This window comes from Schistocerca nitens, chromosome 3 (assembly GCF_023898315.1).
Source record: "Schistocerca nitens isolate TAMUIC-IGC-003100 chromosome 3, iqSchNite1.1, whole genome shotgun sequence".
In the NCBI taxonomy this organism is placed as follows: domain Eukaryota; kingdom Metazoa; phylum Arthropoda; class Insecta; order Orthoptera; family Acrididae; genus Schistocerca; species Schistocerca nitens.
The window spans coordinates 923,239,095-923,260,540 of NC_064616.1; the positions used below are offsets into that span (position 1 = coordinate 923,239,095).

General features: G+C 40.9%; 1 protein-coding gene across 1 annotated transcript in view; it reads left to right on the forward strand.

Moving 5' to 3' along the window:
- Positions 1 to 1,428: 1,428 nt before the first annotated feature.
- The window catches only part of LOC126249491 (uncharacterized), a 170,419-nt gene continuing 150,401 nt past the window's right edge, over positions 1,429 to 21,446 (forward strand). Inside the window, exon 1 of the mRNA XM_049951142.1 lies at positions 1,429 to 1,590. Coding sequence (XP_049807099.1) covers positions 1,482 to 1,590 — 109 coding nt within the window. The 5' untranslated portion in view covers positions 1,429 to 1,481. The remainder of the gene's footprint in view (positions 1,591 to 21,446) is intronic.

Consider the following 21,446-nt stretch of genomic DNA (forward strand, 5'->3'; position numbering starts at 1 on the left):
TGCTTAGGGATTGATGACCTTAGCAGTGAAGTCCCATAAGATTTCACACACATTTGAATATTTTATGATGGCCAAAGTAGAGACGATATGAAATGTAGACAGGGAATGGCATGATAAACTTTGCTGATGAAGTGAAATTAGATCACGTCGAATATAAACTTAATTGTGAGGATGTTTCCTCTGAAGGGATTTGTCTGGAAAGTAGCCTTCTGAGGAAGCGAAACGTGGACGATAGGTAGTTATATCAAAAACAGAATAGAAGCCTATGGAACTTGATGCTGCACAGGAATGCCGGGCTAGATCGGAAGATCGCATAGCTAAAGAGGAAGCATTCAATAGAAATTGAGAGAAAAGTAATTTATGGCATAACTTGATTAAAAGAACAGATTGGCTGATAGGACACATTCTGAGACCTCAAGGAATTTTCAATTTAGAATTGTCTGGTTGTTGTTGGTTGGTTGGTTTGGGGGAGGGACCAAACAGCGAGGTCATCTATCCCATCGAATTAGGGAAGGATGGGGAATGAAATCGACCGTGCCCTTTCGAAGTAACCTTAGAGGGAAGTGTGTCGGCTAAAAATTGTAGGAGGCCAACAGACGAATGCAGTCAGAAGTTTCAAATGGATCTAGGTTGCAGCAGTTATTCGGAGAGGAGGCTCGCACAGGATAGTGTAGCGTGGAGAGCTGCATCAAACCAGTCTTCAGACTGAAGACCGCAACAACATGACCAGTGCAAACTCTGTCACCCAAATTTCCCTCTGACGATTCATACCATCCAACTGAAAATAGATTCACAGTCTAATCTGTACAGCAGTGAAAAAGAAAAATATAAGGATATCCTAATCAAAGTTAAGACAGCCTCTGAGGTAGATTTTGTCGTTCAAAAATATTTTTCTGCTGTGGACCCTGTTTGCAACTAAAATAATTAAATGCATTCGCTTTGCTATTTTGCGTCAGTATGATTTTAACAGTGTGTGCCAAACTATAGGTGGGACTCAGAGCTGTCGCTTACAGCCATGTACATCATTTGTTTACATCTTGTCGGTTGGTTGGTTTGTGGAGGTTGAAGGGACCAGACTACTAATGCCATCGGTCCCTTACATATTGTCCACCCAATCTATAGCTTAAGACGTGGATGTCACAGTCCGTTGACACCAGTGTGTAGGGTAGAAAGGAAACGTTCTCCGCTGACTACTGGTGTCGGTCACATGTCAGCTCTTCCGGAGTGAGTGGCTCGGCGGCGGTTGCGTCGGCGTCGGCAGCGGGAGGCGGCGCGCCGCTGTGGTGGGGACGGCGTCGCGGCGGTGGGGGGCGCCGGCGGCGGCGGAGGGGGCGGCGTCGCGGCGGTGGGGGGCGGCGGCGGCGGCGGAGGGGGTGGCGTCGCGGCGGTGGGGGGCGCCGGCGGGCGGGCACGTGCGCAGCCAGAAGGCAGGCGGCGGCGCAGGCGGCCACACACCGCCACCATGGTGCAGCGCCCGGAGAATGTACGTCATCTTCCCGGCTGAAGAAGTCGTGGATCTCACGCTCGGCATCGTCACCGAACCGCGCCACCACGGGCTGCTCTGCCCACTCCACCGAAACCTTCTCACAGGTGAACCATTTCGTCTACACTTTTCTTTTCTCTTAGCATTTATCTTCACCTTTTCCCATTTTTGCAATTTTTTGCTTCACGAAACTTAGTGTTACACTACTGAAACTTGCGGGATGGCACAAGTAACATTTTCTCGCTCTGAGAGCTCCACTGTCAATACAATGCGGACTAAACCGTAGTAATTCCAGCGGAGGTACTGAATTGTCGTACCTTATTTCATCCTGGTAATTTACAAATGAACTTTCACCTGTCTCGTAGAAGAGGGACACTATCTAGCTTCAATTTTGAGAGTCAGACACTGTACGTAAAAAAGTGACAGCAAAATTTTATTGTTATTGCGTTAACGGCCACGGGGAATGTAGAGCAATACGTAAACTCACGTGGAATAAATCGAGTATACAGGTCGTTTACTTTTGTTCCATCCATACAATAATATTGGTACGTGTGAGTAATCACTGAATTTCTGTAAAGTAATGAGGTAGAGAATGTGGCGCTGGGGCGCTATCGCGGTCAGTTGCTCCACAAGTGCGACGCTTGCTTCTTGGCGCCGGTGAGCTGCTAGTTGGCACGTGTGACCCGCCACTGTTGTACGGCGCCCAAGTATTGCTGACGCTCGCGGGCGAAAAAGAGGGAAAAAAATTACCTGGCCCTGGTATATATTCTCCGGCTCCGCGTTTCGAAGGAAACAATAGGGAACCGCAGGTACGCAGATTGCAATGCAGTTTAAACAATGGAGTTTTTGATAGTGTTGTGTGTGCGTGTGTGTGTGTGTGTGTGTGTGTAAGCTGATTATTTGCGTGGCCCAGTGGGAGCTGGGGTACTATTTATAACTTCCTCTTCACTTGCGAGCCACACTGAAAACTAACTACCTTTTGTTAATACTGATGCATGCAAGTGCAATCGTGGCTACCGAGTAGGGACGAAATTATAAAACAACGAGCGAATCTTGCAGCGAGACGGAAGCGTGACTGATGGAAGACGTTCGTCTGTAGCGCGTAACGACGTCTACCGCGAAGTAGGCGACAGTAAATATGTTATAGCGGTTTCCAAATACTAGAAGTGTGTCATATTCATGAAGTACGACCTTCTATCCGCTTCTTTTATTACTTTTAAGCAACATCTCTCGTGTAACATTGGCAGCTTAATTGAAAGCTAAATTTTCTCGATGACTAGTATGAGGTGCTCACAACGAAACATTAATCTACTGTTTTGAGTTACCTAAAACGTTCAGTGTGTCGGACGTACTGCTAGAATCTATTCAGTGAACGATATATGTGTTAGGACTGCTCTTCCTCCTGTGTTTCTTTATCGAACATAAACAATAGGTTTTATACTTTCTGTTAGGACTAAAAATTTCCATTTTACAGCTATACGTTCATTTTCCTGTACTGCTGAGAACAGGAGAACTGGTCATTGAGAAAATGTTATCTTTCTTCGATTGAATGAAGTGGAATGCAGACAGATGAAAGGGACATGCCAATTGTTTCATTCTTCCTTGCTGGCAAAATATGATGATGCGGCTATGAAATAGTGAAATATGGTATCACCATAAATAAATAAACTACGACGATTATTCCCTTTTCCGTAGTTCTCACTGCCTAGTATACAAGTACGGTTTTTGAGTTTGCGCCTTTTCATGCAGACTTGTTCCTCACCGTGTCTTTAGGAGGAGTAGGAAACAGACACAATGAAGAAAAAGAAACATACATCTTTCTTGAGTCTGTAACATTATCGAAATAAATTGAGAAAATCTATCAAGCACGTACAGTACATTAAATGAAATTCAATTTTCTGTTGATGTGTGTGTGTAGTAGATGATAAAGCTATTGCTTCAAAACTGACAGTTATAAACTTGTCGAGAAGGAAGTGTACTACAGATTAATCAAACATTAATGATACATAATTACTGTCCCAGACAATTAATGAAATGCGCAGAATATAGTGTTTACTATGAATGTATCTGAAAATTATCGTTAGTTTTTATTAGATACTGTTTATTCGCTTAAATACTCTAGAAATCTTGATCTACAATGTCCATCCGTGTCTTAATCAGTTCCATATTACAAGAACGGGTTCATTGAGAGATGCGATGCAGTTTGAACCGCTGGACTCGAATGGGTGTTCAAGTTATCGTCTAGTTTATGCTAATTGGAGGCGAAATTTTCTCTTGCACCGGTTAAAACTTTACTACAGTTAATAAATAAACCACAAAACTATGCAGCCCATTGCAGAAGTGTGAATTTCCTCCCTATTCTTCCCCATCTGAGGTTCTACTCCATCTTTAACGACCTTGTCAGGGAGTACGCTTTGTATACCACCTTTATTCCGAAGAACAGTTCTGTCATTCAGATCTGTTTAAACGAGGTGGCGCAGTAGTTAAGGCAGTGGACCTGCTTTCGGCCATTCATGTTTTGGTTTCCCGTGGCGAATTTCATGAAGTTTCTTTGAAAAGGGATGCGGTCGTTTCCTTGCCCAGTGTGAGTTTGTGCTCAGTCTCTAATGACTTCGTTGTAGGTTTGATGGTATCTTTCAGTGTAAACAATTTTATTAAAATATCTGTAGACCTCTTAGAAATCATTTTCACCAGCTACAGAAAAGTGAAAGGTAAAGAAAAGAATACGTGATACAAATTCAGGATTTTTCACCGCATCAGTGAAAGGATTTTGCAACTGTTATCGACAATTCCCATTAAAATTAGTTTCCGAACGCTACTAAACATAAAAAAAACAATAAAGGATTTCCAGATGTTGAAACTCCACACAGTTGTCACTTTCTACTCATTCCACTACCGTTCAAAGGGCACTTGCTACATGAAATTTGACGATTAAATAATTTTGCAATTTCAAATCAAAAACTTAATTTTCTGTTACACCACTGAGGAACTGTCAACAGCAGAATCATTAAACGGTATGATTTCTATATGCTTTCTCTTTGTCTTATACCCTTCACAATTCTGGAAACCATTTCAGGACAATAACTTTTCAGTCTGAAGCTGCGAAGGACTTTTTTTAATGATTTTGTAATGCCTTCAGCTGTCATTCTCTTTATTTCATGTTCGATTGTATAATTTCGGCCTAAGAGTATTTTCAAGTATTTTATGAACGATTATTTAGTGATGTATTATACCATGTGCGTCCTTGCTCCTATGACTGCATGTAACTGTCATAAAGTAAATTACAAAATAGCGAAAAACTTTTTCTAATTTATTTTATGACATTTACATGCAGTCATCACAGCAAGGACGTACACTGCATAATATACCACAAAAGAATCTTCTATAAAACACTTGAAAATGGCCTAAGGCCGAAATTGTACAATCGTACATGGAATAAAGGGAACAGCAGCTGAAGGCGTCACGAAACCATTCAAAATATTTTAGGACAAGTTTGATATATTGATCCAATTTTGTCTGCGTCTTTTAATGGATATACAAAAAAGTGCGTTTACCCTTCCATAAGGGGTAAACGTTCTGATTCATTTCAGTATATACCACATGAAATAACAATGGAAATGTGCCTCTATTCTTCGTTTGTACATCAAGGAATACAGACAGATGAAATGGACATGACAGTTATCTAGTTTCTTTGGTAGTTGATTTTAGCGTATAGTAAAGGACATATAGCACTAAAAACAGGTCTGCAGTAATTATAGCGGCTACAGAGGATAATGACAGAGCCAATCACACGAACTATTTGTTAATTACGTTGTCTTCCTTCTATCCATTTCACTCAGCGAATATCGGAACAGAACTCTGCGGCAGGAAGAATAAGGCAAGGATACTTTTACTTTGACAACTACAGTACAAAATAAAATGAAAGACTCTCTGAAGCTCATTTAGTTTCTGATTTTACTTAAATGTGTGTGAAGCATAAAAATAGAACTAAAGCAATCAAAATATTTTAAAAACTTATATCGATCAAGGTTTAACTTAAGCTGACGTACATTACTTATATTATTAATTTGTTCTTCCACATTGTTGCTCAGGATTCGTTAAGATAGTTATTTTGCGTTTCGCGCCTATAAGTAGATTTAAATAGATGTCGTTAATTCTAAATTTTGCAATGAAGGCCAAGTCGCCATCCAAGGCAAAAGGCGCTTCACACATCACGTACGTGGGTTCCAGCATTGATGTTGGAGGCGTCATTGTCTTCTCTGACAATATACAAAATGAAGGCGAGAGTGCGCAGGAGCTGAACGGCGAACTATGGCCTTACAGGGACAGCCAGAGGTATTTTGACAGCTTAAATGATACTTGTGTAACATCATAATCGAGGGGGAAACCAGAAATAGAGAATGTGGAGCTGGCAGCGGCGAACGTGACAATAAATACACTAGTAAACGAATGATTAGCAACAGAAACGAATGAATTCTCTATTTCTGTGTATATAGTACGTGACGATTTGAAAGTGGACGTTCACGTTAACAATCCTCCAAGAGGCAATAGTGTTCCGATCGAGTTCCCAATTACGCCTCAAAGACATAAACAAAACATTAATATACGGCAAGGTCAAGCACTGTAAAGAAAGATTGAGGTTTAACGTTCAGTCGACGATGAGGTCATTGGGGATGGAACACAAGCTCTGACTAGGGTAGGATGGGAAAAACATTGAGTCGTGTCTCCAGATGGGGTTTGAACCGCCTTCCTCCCGAACGCGAGCCGAACGTATTGCTTGCTACTCCGTTCGGTGAGAGGCGTGTAGGTTGATCATTCCTTTCAAAAAGAGAAATAAAGGAAATTATATGTGTGAATTGAAGTGGGAGGCGTGAAACGTTTAAGGTCCCGTCAAGATCGAGGTCATTTGAAGTAGTCAAGGACGTGAAAGGAAATGAATCTGTGACTGCATAAGGACACATCCCAGATTCCACCCGAAGATATTTAGGGAATGCACGGAGAACCAAAAGCAGTACGGCTGGACTAGGATATGAAGGACGGCCTCCCCGTATACGAGACCATTAACTTAACCACTGCACCCTCTTAACCGCGTCAGTTTTAGAAAGAACATTGCGAACTGACTGCCTGAGAATAGCATAGAACTGATCATAGACTTTTATCGAAATAAAAAAAAATGCATGGAAGGTTAGGGTGTAACATGTTATCTGTACCGAGTTCATTAAGCTCGTAATAAAAAAAAAAGTTGAACTGAAAGCTACCTAGAAAATTAATAAGGGTCTCATGTGTGAATAATGTTTATGTGTACTATTACTTATCGCAGCTCCTTTATATGTTCCTCTCTGTGTGTGTCTCTCTCTCGCTCTTTCTCTCTTTCTCTCTCTCTGTTTAAGAAATAACTTCATTAACAGTGAAGTAGAAGCCTCTTGAATAATCTAGTCGTTAACTTCTTTTATAGCAGAACAACTATTTATAAATGCATTGTTTAGTTCCTTTAAACCAACAACTGAAATCTACACGCTACCTTTGTGGGACAGAAGTCTTATTGCTTCATGAATAATTGCCGTCATTTGGTATAAAGATCTCTCGTTACTGGATTGATAGGGAACTGATAGCCCACGAGGAATCACTGCCATGGCCCTCGTGAATATTAACTATTTTATTCTTCACTACACCATTGAACAGTAAAGTGAATGTTCTCGTTCTCTTTGATGCGTAACGCGGAAACTTGGCTTCTAGCGCGTAGAGTAAATTCAGTGATTTCATGCAGCTATTGTGCAGTATACAACATAACATTCGCATTTCTCGCATGATCAAACGATAATATGAAGGCTTTAGATACTCAAGCTCTTCTTAACGCAATTCACGCATACTTTTTCAATCGCAAAGACCCTGTTATTTTCATGTTTCTGTGTGGACAACTGTCGACTAAATTTCTTGCTGGCTCGATTAGTTCACACATTATTATTACATAATTATCTATTTTCTACCGGTCTATATACTTTCTATTTGCTAACAGCTACTGCTTGAGTGCTCTGAGTCATTTTAGTTACTTTTAATATTAGTGTTAGTTTATTATTGATTTGATATGCAATTTTTACACATCTGATTTCGTGCTTTTCAGCTAATATTGAACATCGAATCAAGTAAATAATGACTGGTACTTATCGCAACTCCTCATTACACTGCTATCACAATCGTGAAGGGCGTTAAAACGATACAACCGTGAGAATATAATGATAAATTGCTATCTTTGCAGCAGAAACATTTAACCCACTGAGTCAGCTGTGACCGTCTGCGCACCGTTATCCTAGATTAGATGGGAGCGCTGTGGCAGTCATAAAACAGAAGTCGAAACGAATCGGACAAGTAAATACGACAAAGCTTCCATGTCCTTCTGGGCTGTTTGAGGCAAACAGTAAAGCAGTTTGGGAGCCGACTGTGCTTCATCTATTCAGTATACGAATTTGAATTTAATGCACTTTATTTCGTTCAACTACAAAATAAATCTCTCAATCTGTAGCAATGTGCGGTAAAATGAAGCTCGTTTGATGATGAATATTGTGTGCTTGGTTCAGGACTCGGTCTCTGATATTTGCCTTTCGCAAGAAACATTGTGTCAGCTGAGCCACTTGAACAGTCAAACTGATTGCTTAACGTACAATTAAAGACACTGGATTCGTATTAGTGGAGAGCGTGGTTCAATTTTTCGCACGACCCTCCTGTTTCACTGTTTTTGAGCTGTCCTCAAATCGGTTATCCTTGGACAAAAAACAGGGTTCTCTCTAAATTCACTTCGGTCTCAGACATTAAATTCTCATCTTCCATCCTTACATTCCAGAATATCAATTCTACGAAACGTTGTCTAGAAATGATCTTCATTCACTTTTCCACTAAATTTGTTAGTGGAATCATGGAATGTTTCTACTGAAACATATATTAGAAGCTTCAATGTGTGATGTACGAACGTTTGGAGTTATTACGAGCAACCGTCTTTCCACTGTTAGAACGATAAAGGTGTTACCTTGTCCATTGAACTGTTCATAGTTTCCCATGTTTGCGTGCGAATCTCCGTAAGCTAAACACAAAAAAGTAGTAGGTTCGTGTCATGACCCGGTGCGCTTTAATAAAATCCACGTGATGGAACTACAGGAAATGCTTGAAATTCATACAACACATTACGAAAGGTGGCATCCCCTTTCTGGGATACTAGTCCGGTGAATGACGCAGGAGGGTCCAAGTGATATTTGTGAAGCAGGAGGTTCCTCACTACAGACAACGCCGGGAAAATCTAGCATAGTCTTCCAGGAATCGAAATCGGGATGTAGAGATAAACACCTGCCACATATGACTGAATATGCCATGTAAATTAACCGTCTCACTAATTTGGGTTGTTAGTTGTTGAGAAACTTGCTGCCATTAAAATTGTATGCCGATCCAGCACTCGAAACCGTACCATGGAAATAACCCTGAGGCTTCGAGTATGACATTTTCCCAATCTTTTTTCGGGAGTGCTAGTCTAGAAAATAACAGAGGAGAGCTGTGTGATGTTTGTGAAGCAGGGGAGCGCCATATATAGACATTCTAGCACAAGAAAGATCAAGGATGGTCTGATAGAATCGAAATCGGAATGATCTGTGGAGAATCTAAAGGAGGACGTCTGGACGTAACTTTGAATTCTGCTATCTCAGAACACGAGTTCATTGTTTTAACCACTGCACCGTCTCATTGATTTTAGGATAACGTCTTTTTAGCTGTTTTTCTACCTAGGTACGCCGAAGATAAATGTTAAATCTTATTGAAAACCATATGTCCCTCTTGTGCGCAGCGTTCGTCGAATATATGTTACGGAGAAAAGAACAGTAATCGATTGCTGCTGTTTTCTAAATGTTAAATTATATCAGGTTTTTTCTTCCATACGCAAATGTGCACAATTGGCTGTCTTGTTAACGGACTCCAGAATCGAGAAGAAACTTGAGCTTCATCAGATTTGACGCGATCGTATTGTACTCGACTCCAGCCTGACAACGGTGTAACGTAATAGGCATGAAACCAAATGACGGACGCTTGTTATAATGAGTAGACGCAATTATAGGAACAATTTGATGGAATCTGAAGCATCAGAAGCGTAGACGAGCCAGCAAAACGGACACTGTAAGCGCGTCTAGTTTGACAGCTGGAGCGCTGCGTGCAACTCCATCCCACAGGCTGATATCCGGCACCAGTACAGCACAACGCATCCGCATTCAGCATTCTGGCGGTTACATCGGTTATTAAGGTACCAGCATTTCACATTTGCAATGGCTTTTCTCGCGCTTGTACTAACCTGTGGTCTTGCAACGTTAATCACTTAAATATGTTACCTAGACAAATGCATTTCCGAAATTTCATTACTCTGCATTAACTATTTTTTGGTGTTGGGATTTTTTTCCGTCAGTGTATGTAGTGTAGATTCTTTGAACAAAAAACGGTAACCAGTGGTTAGAAGAAAAAATAAGTCACACTCGTCTACAACGAGGGTAGTAAAAGCGATACACGTAATTACTGTTTAATGTCACTGACATATTAGGATACATTCTGGTCTTCTGTTCTCAACTTAGTGAGGTCTTTCGAACAAAATTACCGATATGACACCCAACATACATTACGAAAAAAACCATTGGCAATGCGAAACCCAGTAAATGCTTTTCTCCTTTGACATTCTGGAAGGATGGATAAAGGAAATCAGGCGGAAGCTGTATTTCTCGAATTCGGAAACGCATTTCATTCAGTATAACTTCACAGCTTATTAAGAACGTACAATCATACTGGATATCGAACAAAATTTATGACGGGATGGAGGACTCGTTGCTAAGGACGGCGCAGCATCTTTTCTTGGATGCAGAGTCTTCGACAGACGTAGAGGTAAATTCAGGTATGCCCCAGAGAAATAGGTTATGAATCTTGCTGTTCGTCTTGTATATTAATGGCCTAGCAGGCAATATTAAGGTAACAGACTTTTTGCAGTTGATACAGTTTCTTTAATGAAGTATTAACAGAAAAACCTGCACAAATATTCAGGCAGATCTTGCTGAAAACCCAAGGAAATTCTGGTCTTACGTAAAATCGGTAAGCGGGTCGAAGGCTTCCATCCAGTCACTCACTGATCAGTCTGGCCTGGCAACGGAAGACAGCAAAACGAAAGCTGAAATTTTGAAATTAGCATTTGAGAAATCTTTCACGCAGGAGGATCGTACAAACATACCGCCGTTTGAGTCTTGTACATATTCCCGTATGGAGGACATAGTGACAGACATCCCTGGGGCTGTGAAGCAGCTGAATGGGTTGAAAATAAATAAATCGCCAGGTCCTGATGGGATTCCAATTCGGTTTTACAGAGAGTACTCTACTGCATTGGCTCCTTACTTAGCTTGCATTTATCGCGAATCTCTTGCCCAACGTAAAGTGCCGAGCGACTGGAAAAAAGCGCAGGTGACGCCTGTGTATAAGAAGGGTAGAAGGACGGATCCTCAAAATTACAGACCAATATCCTTAACATCGGTTTGTTGCAGGATTCTCGAACACATTCTCAGTTCGAATGTAATGAATTTCCTTGAAACAGAGAAGTTGCTGTCCATGCATCAGCACGGCTTTAGAAAGCATCGCTGCTGCGAAACGCAACTCGCCCTTTTTTCACATGATTTCTTGCCAACCATGGGTGAAGGGTATCAGACGGATGCCACATTCCTTGACTTCCAGAAAGCGTTTGACTCGGTGCCCCACTGCAGACTCCTAACTAAGGTACGAGCATATGGGATTGGTTCCCAAATATGTGAGTGGCTGGAAGACTTCTTAAGTAATAGAACCCAGTACGTTGTCCTCGATGGTGAGTGTTCATCGGAGGTGAGGGTATCATCTGGAGTGCCCCAGGGAAGTTTGGTAGGTCCGCTGTTGTTTTCTATCTACGTAAATGACCTTTTGGATAGGGTGGCTAGCAATGTGCGGCTGTTTGCTGATGATGCTGTGGTGTACGGGAAGGTGTCGTCGTTGAGTGACTGTAGGAGGATATAAGATGACTTGGACAGGATTTGTGATTGGTGTAAGGAAAGGCAGCTAACTCTAAATATAGATAAATGTAAATTAATGCAGATGAATAGGAAAAAGAATCCCGTAATGTTTGAATACTCTGTTAGTAGTGTAGCGCTTGACACAGTCACGTCGATTAAATATATGGGCGTAACGCTGCAGAGCGATATGAAGTGGTACAAGCATGTAATGGCAGTTGTGGGGAAGGCGGATAGTCGTCTTCGGTTCATTGGTAGAATTTTGGAAAGATGTGGTTCATCTGTAAAGGAGACCGCTTATAATACACTAATACGACCTATTCCTGAGTACTGCTCGAGCGTTTGGGATCCCTATCAGGTCGGATTGCGGGAGGACATAGAAGCAATTCAAAGGCGGGCTGCTAGATTTTTTTACTAGCAGGTTTGATCATCACGCGAGTGTTACGGAAATGCTTCAGGAACTCGGGTGGGAGTCTCTGGAGGAAAGGAGGCGTCCTTTTCGTGAATCGCTACTGAGGAAATTTAGAGAACCAGCATTTGAGGCTGACTGCAGTACAATTTTACTGCCGCCATCTTATATTTCGCGGAAAGACCACAAAGATAAGATAAGAGAGATTAGGGCTCGTACAGAGGCATATAGGCAGTCATTTTTCCCTCGTTCTATTTGAGAGTGGAACAGGGAGAGAAGATGCTAGTTGTGGTACGAGGTACCCGTATGGTGGATTGCGGAGTATGTATGTAGATGTAGATGTAGATCTCGATGAGTGTTCGAAGTGGTGCAAAGACTGATCACTTGCTTTAAAAGTTCAGAAATTTAAAATGGTACACTTCACAAAATGCAAAAACGTGGTATCGTATGACTAGAGTGTCGGTGAATTGCAGTTGAAAACACCAGTGTGTAACAATTTACGGGGAAATGAAGTAGAATTATCATACGAGAACCCTTTCCCATACACTTCGCAGTCGTATTGGTGTAAATCTAGAGTATTTCATTTCTGTGATTCTTCTGGGAATTATGTGGCAGTTTCTAACGTGATGTGCCAGAGGGCTTCAAAGGAAGGGAAAGTGTTTTGTTCAGTTATACGCAGTGTCAGAGAGATTTTGCGATAATATGCATGTAGCAACTCTGATTATGGTGGCGACGCTTCGTGGCACGAACTCCACGTGACACCGAATTCGATGGAGTTGAACCCGCTCTACATACACTAAATATCCGCCTACTACGTATCGACACAAATATTCAAGAAGAGGACCGACGTCGGGAGACTTGAGGCTCCACAAAAGACACTCATATATGTGTGCTGTTCCTTAAAAGTCATTGTGACACATGTGGGGGTGATGAGATGATACATTGTCAGTGCTGATCGTCCATGGTGCTGTAAGGGAACAAACTCATGCATACGATCAGACGGTAGTTCCTGCATCTTTTGCTGGTGAGACACGACGGAAGATATACTTGGTGATCAGTACCCGAATGAACGGTGCTGTTTTTGCACAGCGGATTCATGCCTTACTTGTAGACTTTGACGTACTTGTACTTTGCCCATGGCAAGTACTAAAGTGTACCGCGTATGATCGGTTCAGGTGAACTTTATCTATGTGTCTAGGATACAGCGGCGTTCTGGTTGGCCCTATGTTAATGACTGTGATACAGGAAGTGCCGTGTGCACGGAACGGCTCCTGTGCTCCACAGAAATGATGTGGTTGTTCACCAGCTCTTGTCCTTCAAGGCTGAACTTCCGCGTTACATGTTGCATTCTGGCCGTGTATTGCTTTTACCATCAGCGACATTCGACTTCGACGCTATCAACAATGTGTTCTTATCCACGGTGTTGGACTCTGGTGGGGGTTATTTTTACTGATACACTCACGACTCGGTGGTATGAGTACCTCGCACCTGCACAATCTCGCAGGTGGAGTGTTCCAACGATTATGTGCGATTATGTCACACGCATTGCCCACTGTGTGCCGCTGTATCGTCATTCCGACGGCAACTTTTTCATTTGACGACTGAACTGCTCCATTCGCCGTGGTAGAAGGAACTACCTGTAATTCAGTTGTTGTTCAAAGGAGGCTATTTTAAACTAATATGCAAGTATGAAGAATTACAGTCCTTGAACACGATTCAGACATCAGCAATTTCACTAAAGTAGTCGGTTGTCGACATCGGCTGTTCTGTGTGTCATCGGACGAACATTAGAAATAGTGTGAGCGTAGCACCATGTTAGTGTTAACATACTGCTTATTATCTTCCCAGACGAAGAGAGTTTATATGTGGTCCATGATAACATACTTACCTCACAAATTACAAAAGCAAAATACATTATTGTTGGAATCCTACAGTACTCTTAAGTTTAAGATTCTGAGATAGTATGATCATCTCATTTATTTAATATATCATGATTTAACCTGAGAAGAATAAAGAAATGTGTAAAGATGGTGAAACAGGATGTTTGATCATATTATGTAAATCAGCCTATGCAGACACTCTAGGTGTTTTTCAGAATGAATATTTCGCTTTGTAGCGGAATTTAGGCTGTTTTGGAACTTCCTCACAAATTAAAACTATGTTCCAGATCAGATTCGTGTCCTGTTCCGGCACACAACTTTAATGTGTCAGGAAGTTTCAATTATTCTGTTGTGTTCGTAGAAGGCATAGTATCTGTCGGAGTCGTTTACTTCTGCAACCATCTAAATAATATTTAACGATTCCATTTCAGAAGGATAAAACAATTTGCAATAACTTTTTGGAGCATATTATGTAAATCCACCTTTACAGGCAAGAATATTGATATATCGATACAAGAAGTAGTATTTGTCGGAGTCGTTGCTAGATTCGTAATGTAAATTACGAAGCAGAGTGTAAAAGTTTCTTGAAACGTTATTCGAATTGCTGCTTTTATTCATACTATTTACGCGTGTTAGGCAGTCAGTGGCAACACAGTCTCAATCAAAAGCGAAATTTTAGGCGTAAGTAGGTATTCTTCACATATTGCTCGAGTTCTATTCTTTTTCGGAAAACTTGTACATGAGAAAGCAAACAAAAGTATTTTCGTGTAAGAAATCTTCATCTTGTTTAAATACACATATGCACGATAATATGAATCTTTGTATTGGTCTATGCAGCAAATGAAACAAAAGATAATGTGCTCCATTGGATGACTGCTAAAACCAACTAATAACTTTGAGATAAAATACATTAAATCCACAGCGATAGGCAGTAATATTGTGCAGATTACATTTTCAATTTGGGGAATCGTGGTTGTTATAGGTCCTTCTGAAAATTTCTGGAGCTAGTAAACGTAGTGTAAGGCCTTTTGGAAACGTGATGGGTATTACTCTGTAATTGGACGAAAGCTCTGGATAAACATGGCGAAAATTGCCATCTACTATAGCGCATTATCTTCGGTGAGACGGTGGCGTTCGATTTTGTCACTTAAGGAGGAACGAGGGGGATCCAGAGTGGGGCATCGGAGTGCTTACAACGAGAGCGGAGTGTGTGATCACAAGACGCGCGCACGGGCACTGGGGGCTTCGTCGTTCAGGAATTAGAGAGTGGAAAAGGCAAGTTTTATGAGCAACATCTCTGGAAGGATGTATGCTCCCTCGAGCAGTAGGCTGGCTGAGGAAAAGCAAATCAGCTAATGGAAGTAAAAATGTCACAGAGATTGTGCGCTGTGCAAATCTTACGCCTGCTGATCATGTAAAGGATCGTTAACAGCTCCAAGCACATGATGTATTACCGTACAATTTTTTCTTGGCGGTGAGTCGGTAGAATACACACCTCTCTTAGCCAAATTTGGGGAACAGAAGCCGACGAAAAGCGCTGGATATTTCCCAGCGAAATAGATACATATTTTGGCACATCATACCCGTTACTGAAATATATCCCTGACGTATATGCAGCATACCCCCGAAAATGTAATACTCGCCTTTTCTGCATTCAATAACTTACCTGCTGTGCCACTTCAGCGTGACGGAAGAAAACGTAAATTGTGTAGAAACGGTTCGTTTAGCGACAAATCAAAACGTCTACGGATTATACCGGAACCACTTACGATCTTATTCTAGCATTTCTATTGTAACGTAACACTGCTCGGTACAATTTTCAAATATCGTGTATGAAAGCGGAAAAATAATAAGTATGTCGACTGGAAATTTTAGTGATTAACAAATACAAAGAACAAGTACTTAATTTTAGTATTGAAGTTGTTAAAGTATGTTGTAGGGGAGTATGCGCAAAGCAGTAAAGCATAGCGCTATGAACGGGGTTTTAACGACAGCAAACAGAAAAAAGGTAAAAGAAATGTTTTACAACATAAAGGCTATGATGTTATTTGCATACAGAAGTAACAAACGAACGAAAAAAACAAAAAAAAGGATAAAAAGGACATGTGAGGAATATAAGCTTGTGAGAAGAGAACCAGATAAGCATTGCTGAACATACGTCTTAGGAATACGAGCTCTGAAATAAAAACAGAATTAGGAATAAATCAATCAAATGAAATTTTATGTATTGCTACCGAACTATAGGAACACACAAAAGGAAAGTAGGAAGATTTGTTGTAATAAGCGTTGTAAAACGACATTACATATACGTGATTACTCTGGAATTCACAATTAAGTGCCTTACAGAGGGTTCATCGAACCACTTTCAAGTTATTTCTCTACACCGTTCCACTCTCGAACAGCGCGAGGGGAAAACGAACACTTAAATCTTTCGCTGCAAGCTTTGATTTCTCTTATTTTATTATAATGATCATTCCTTTCTATGTAGGTCAATAAAATATTTTCGTATCTGGAGGGGAAAGTTGGTGATTGAAATTTCGTGACTCCCTTGTTTTAATGCTTGCCAGACCAATTATAGTATTATGTCCACGGCACTCTCTCCTCTATTTCCCAATAATACAAAATGAGCTACCCTTCTTTGAACTTTTTCGATAACCTCCGTCTATCCCACCTTATGCGGATCCCATACAGCATAGAAATACTCAAGACGAGGACAGACAAGAGCAGTACACGCAGTCTCTTTAGTAGATCTGTTGCGTCTTCTAAGTGTTTTGCCAATTAATAGCAGTTTTTTGTTCGCGTTCCCCACAGAATTATATTTGTGATCGTTACAATTTAAGTTATTCGTAATTGTAATTTCTAAGTATTTAGTTAAATTCTCAACATTTAGACTTGAGTGATTCGTCGTTAAAATCTGGATTCGCAACATTTAGACTTGAGTGATTTGTCGTTAAAATCTGGATGACTTCACACTTTTCATTATTTAGAGTCAATAGCCACATTTTTTTCACCATACAGATATGACGTCTGAATCATTTTTCTGATGGTTACGATCATCTGATGACTCTACAACACGTTAAATAACAGCATCATCTGTACGCATCTAAAGGCGCTGCTTAAATTGTCTCCTACATCGTTTATGTGTATCAGAAACAGAAGAGGGCCTAATACACCTCGTTAGGGTAGGCCAGATATTACTTCTGTTTGACTCGATGACTTTCCACCAGTTAGTACGAACTGCGACCTTTCTGGCAGGAAATCACGAATCCAGCCGCAGAAGTGAGACGATACTCCATAGGCACGCAATTTGATTAGAAGTCTGAGGTGTTTGCTGTTTCTAGACGATGTCGGCGCTGTAATATACTCCTACCTGCCACCAACGCAGATGGAGTCGAACCGTCGATGGAGAAGCTCAACACCTGTTGTAGTGCTCGACTGTCGGATCGAAATCTACGAACAAAGCTGTGCAGTCCTTTACAGCCATGAGAATTGGAAGGCGGTCATTACAAAGTGGGCCGCTTTTTATTCCTTAAAAATGATAAAAAGGCCTGTTGCCTTCTGTATGGAAAATTGTATAACGGAACGAAGACTAGAATTTTGGATAAGGATCGCGCAACGGAAAGCGCTAGCACAGGTGCACGTAATAATGAATCACATGGTGACCAGCAGCCTCACAACATTACTAATCGAAATTAAATAACGGAATTCAGTTAATTTTCTTGTGAGGTAATTTGAATATCGTGATTTGTATTTGGTAATGACTTGCGGAAAATGATCATATACTTAACTTCCAGTAGTATAGATACGGTGACTATAGCTCCCTTTAAACTTTTCCTGTCAGGTTCCATAAACCGAGGACAGAGGATTGATTACATGTCAGGAGAATTTACGGCATGAATGACCTTGAGCACATAACATTATCAAGATAGCAGATACTGTAAAATTCAAAACTCCAAGATGGCGGATGATGGGAAATTAAAAGGAAAGAAGAAAATTCAGAAATGCAAGATGGTGGAAAGTACAACAATTAAAAAGTGCAAGATGGTGAAACTAGCCCAACTGCGATTTGCAACCCCTGCCCCTCACCTCCCCTAGCTTCAGATTTCAGTATTTTAACTGCCATAGAAACAAAACAGGCAGTGGTAGCATATTATTTTAGTGGCCATTAAAATTAAGCAGCCAACCGCATTGTATCCCCAGGGCTGTCATCTTGGCTGTGCTCAAAAGTACCCGAACGACCTGATTTTTTGTTGCATCACATTCAAAAGTATTTATCTAAAAAATTATGTAAAGCCTGTAACTTATGGGTGTAACTTGCAGTATTTCCACGTCTGAAATTTGTCAGCACACACACAAGTGGTTATGTCAAATACTGCAACCTCGTCAGTGAATTTCACTGCTTTTATTATTTGCTTTTTTGCCGAAAAACTATAAATGTGTGTAGTACATTTCACACAGGTCAGTTCGAGTGTTTCAGAATGGATGACTTTTTTATCAACATTATGATGTGTGAGGTCAGAGGTCAGCCTCCTATTAAACTGAAGTAATTTTCAGACGAGATAAATAAAAGCAATGTATTAAATGTTTTGTATTTTTCACACAATAAATCAGTTACAAACCATATTTATCTTTCTCTTGCAGTACAAATTTCATTTTACATTTGCATATATGCACAAGAAAATCAGTCACTGTATGAAGGAGAGCAGTGGTTGGCACACTGGACTCGCATTTGCGAGGACTATGATTCAGATCCGCTTCTGGCCAGCATGATTTACGTTTTCTGTGATTCGCTTCAAGCAAATGTAGGAATGGCTCTTTTGAAAGGGGATGGCCGCTTTCCTTCCCCATCCTTCCTTAACCCGAACTTGTGCTCCATTTCTAACGGCCTCATTGCAGACAGGGTATTTAACTCTAATTTCCTTCCTTCCAATAAAATGAGTCACTATCTCTACATTTATTTCCATCCAATGAAATGAGTCATTATCTTCCAAGTGGCAGTAAACCCCAACTAACTATTTACATTATCTAGAAGTATAAAACACTTATCATCTTGTGCTGAGAAACCTAACTTGTGCCTTGTGATGTACAGGAGTAGGAACCATATGGTACAAGGGTTAAGTAACGTATATGCGAACACAGCATACGAGAAAGTGATTTAATGGCATGGGAAAGACGTTGTACAGAAAACAATTATAATGTACAACTCTGCTGTAACATGTACGCTTGTATTGCATTACAGCACGCTACTGCTAACTCAACCGTTTCACTCACAGCAATGAATTTATGCAACAGTGGTCAATTTAATGATATTTTCTTCGTGTGGGACTAAAGTGATGTAGAAGTTTTTTAAACAAATTACCGCTACTTTACTGTAAATTGTTCATTTATTTTACACAAACATGATTTCGACCTTTGTAGCCATTCTCAATCGCTCATTGAAATGTTAAAAAGTATCTGACCTATCTGTCATATGTTATCGTCGAAAAAATATATTTCTATTACATGATATGGGTACCTATCAAAGGTACGTAATATAGCTGATAATATGCACAGTGAATAGCCATTAACACCTAGTATGACATGCTGAACAGCCTATGTATTCCTGTGACCTGCATTCGTAACTTCTGTTCATCAAGAAATAAAATAAATTGTAGAGTGCAAACGTACTGTAACATGAAAACTTGTTATTACAATACAGCATGCTACCATTAATTCAACTGTTTCACACACAGCAGTGACCACCTACAAAAGAAGGTTCTGCCGCTACGTAGTTAATATGGTAGAGGCGTGAGCCAGCAGTTGCAGGAAGTGCTGGGGAGTGAGTAAAAGGTCACCAGCATTGTGAAGCCTAGAGCAGAGTTGGCTCAGGTGACTGACAGCACAGGGGAGTTACGTAGGAATTTTACGAAGAAGGATCAGGTAGTGGTAGTGGGTGGAGCAGGGAACAGTCTCGATAAGGACGGGGAACATGATAAAGGCAGCTACTCAAACTGGTGGCACTAATGTGCATTTCGTGCAACTGTTTGAGCGTCATGATCGACCTAATCTTAACGCGGCTGTTAGGCGTGTTAACTGGGAGCTGAAGAAGGCACTGGTGGAAGAGGGCATGGGTAACATTGCAGTGCTGCCAGCTGAGTAGATCGGGTATCACTAGGCATGACCTGCACCTCAAAAGATATGGGAAGGGGAGGCTGCCAAAGCTTATAGGTGACAGTGTAGTGGATGGTGGTGGGATCACACATGGGAAAATTCCTGCAGTAGTTGGTGTTTGAGCTGCACCTTTCTTAGATTGAGATCAGCTGATAGGTATACCTGCTTAAAGGCAGTCGCTTTAACTAACGAATAACCTTCAGAGGACGTCATGTTTCCGAGCAGAGAAGTAATTAGCATATTTTATCAAAATATAAGAGGTATTAGAGATGAAGTTAGTGAACTGCTTATAAATGTTGACTCTGAAGTTATCGGTATATCGGAGCACCACTTAAATAATTTGACAATTCAGAGGCTTCCTTTATTAGGATACAGATTAGCTGGCTATTTTTCAAGGAGTTGCTTGCGGAGTGGGGGAGTGGCCATGCACGTAAAACAACAGTATTCCGTTTGAGTCCATAGTCGTATCAAGGCACTGCACCGAACAGATGTTTGAATGCTGTGCATGGGCAGTTGAATTTAGAGAAACTAAACTTGTAATTGTTGCTGTTTATAGGTCCCCTAACTCTGACTTCAGAGCATTTCTGCTCAAGCTAGAGAGGGTTCTTGATTCACTTTATAGGAAATACCAGAAATTAGTTATATGTGGTCACTTCAATATTAAATTTGCACATGACTGTGCAAGAAAAAGGATGTTGGTAGATCTCATAAATTCATATGATCTGATGCAGACTGTGTTTTTTGCAACTAGGGTGCAGGGGAATAGTAGCACAGCCATAGACAATACCTTTATTCATTCCCCATTACTAGATGCGCATCTATTAGTAAAAGGGTGAGTGGCCTTTCAGACAATGATGCACAAATTTTAACAATAAAAGGCTTTTGTACTCGAACAAATGCCACATATAATTACAAATTGCGTAGGAAAGTTAATCCAACGGTAATAGAGAATTTTTCAAACCTGGGCAAGGAACAAGAGTGGCAGGATGTTTATAGCGCCGATAGCACACGTAACAAATATAACCCTTTCCTTCACACATTTCTCATGCTCTTTGAGAATTGCTTTCCATTAGAACGTTGTAAACGGGGTACTAGCAGTAAAAGGAAGCCTGAGTGGCTGACTACTGGGATAAGGATGTCATGTACAACAAAGCGGGAATTATATAAAAATGTTAGAAGTAGTCACAATCTAGCTACAGTAGCCCATTATAAACAGTACTGGCTCTGAGCACTATGGGACTCAACTGCTGTGGTCATTAGTCCCCTAGAACTTAGAACTACTTAAACCTAACTAACCTAAGGACATCACACACATCCATGCCCGAGGCATGATTCGAACCTGCGACCGAAGCAGTCGCACGGTTCCGGACTGCGCGCCTAGAACCGCGAGACCACCGCGGCCGGCTATAAACAGTACTGCAAAGTGCTTAAAAATGTAATTAGGAAGGTAAAGAGTATGTGATACGCAAATACAATAGCTAATT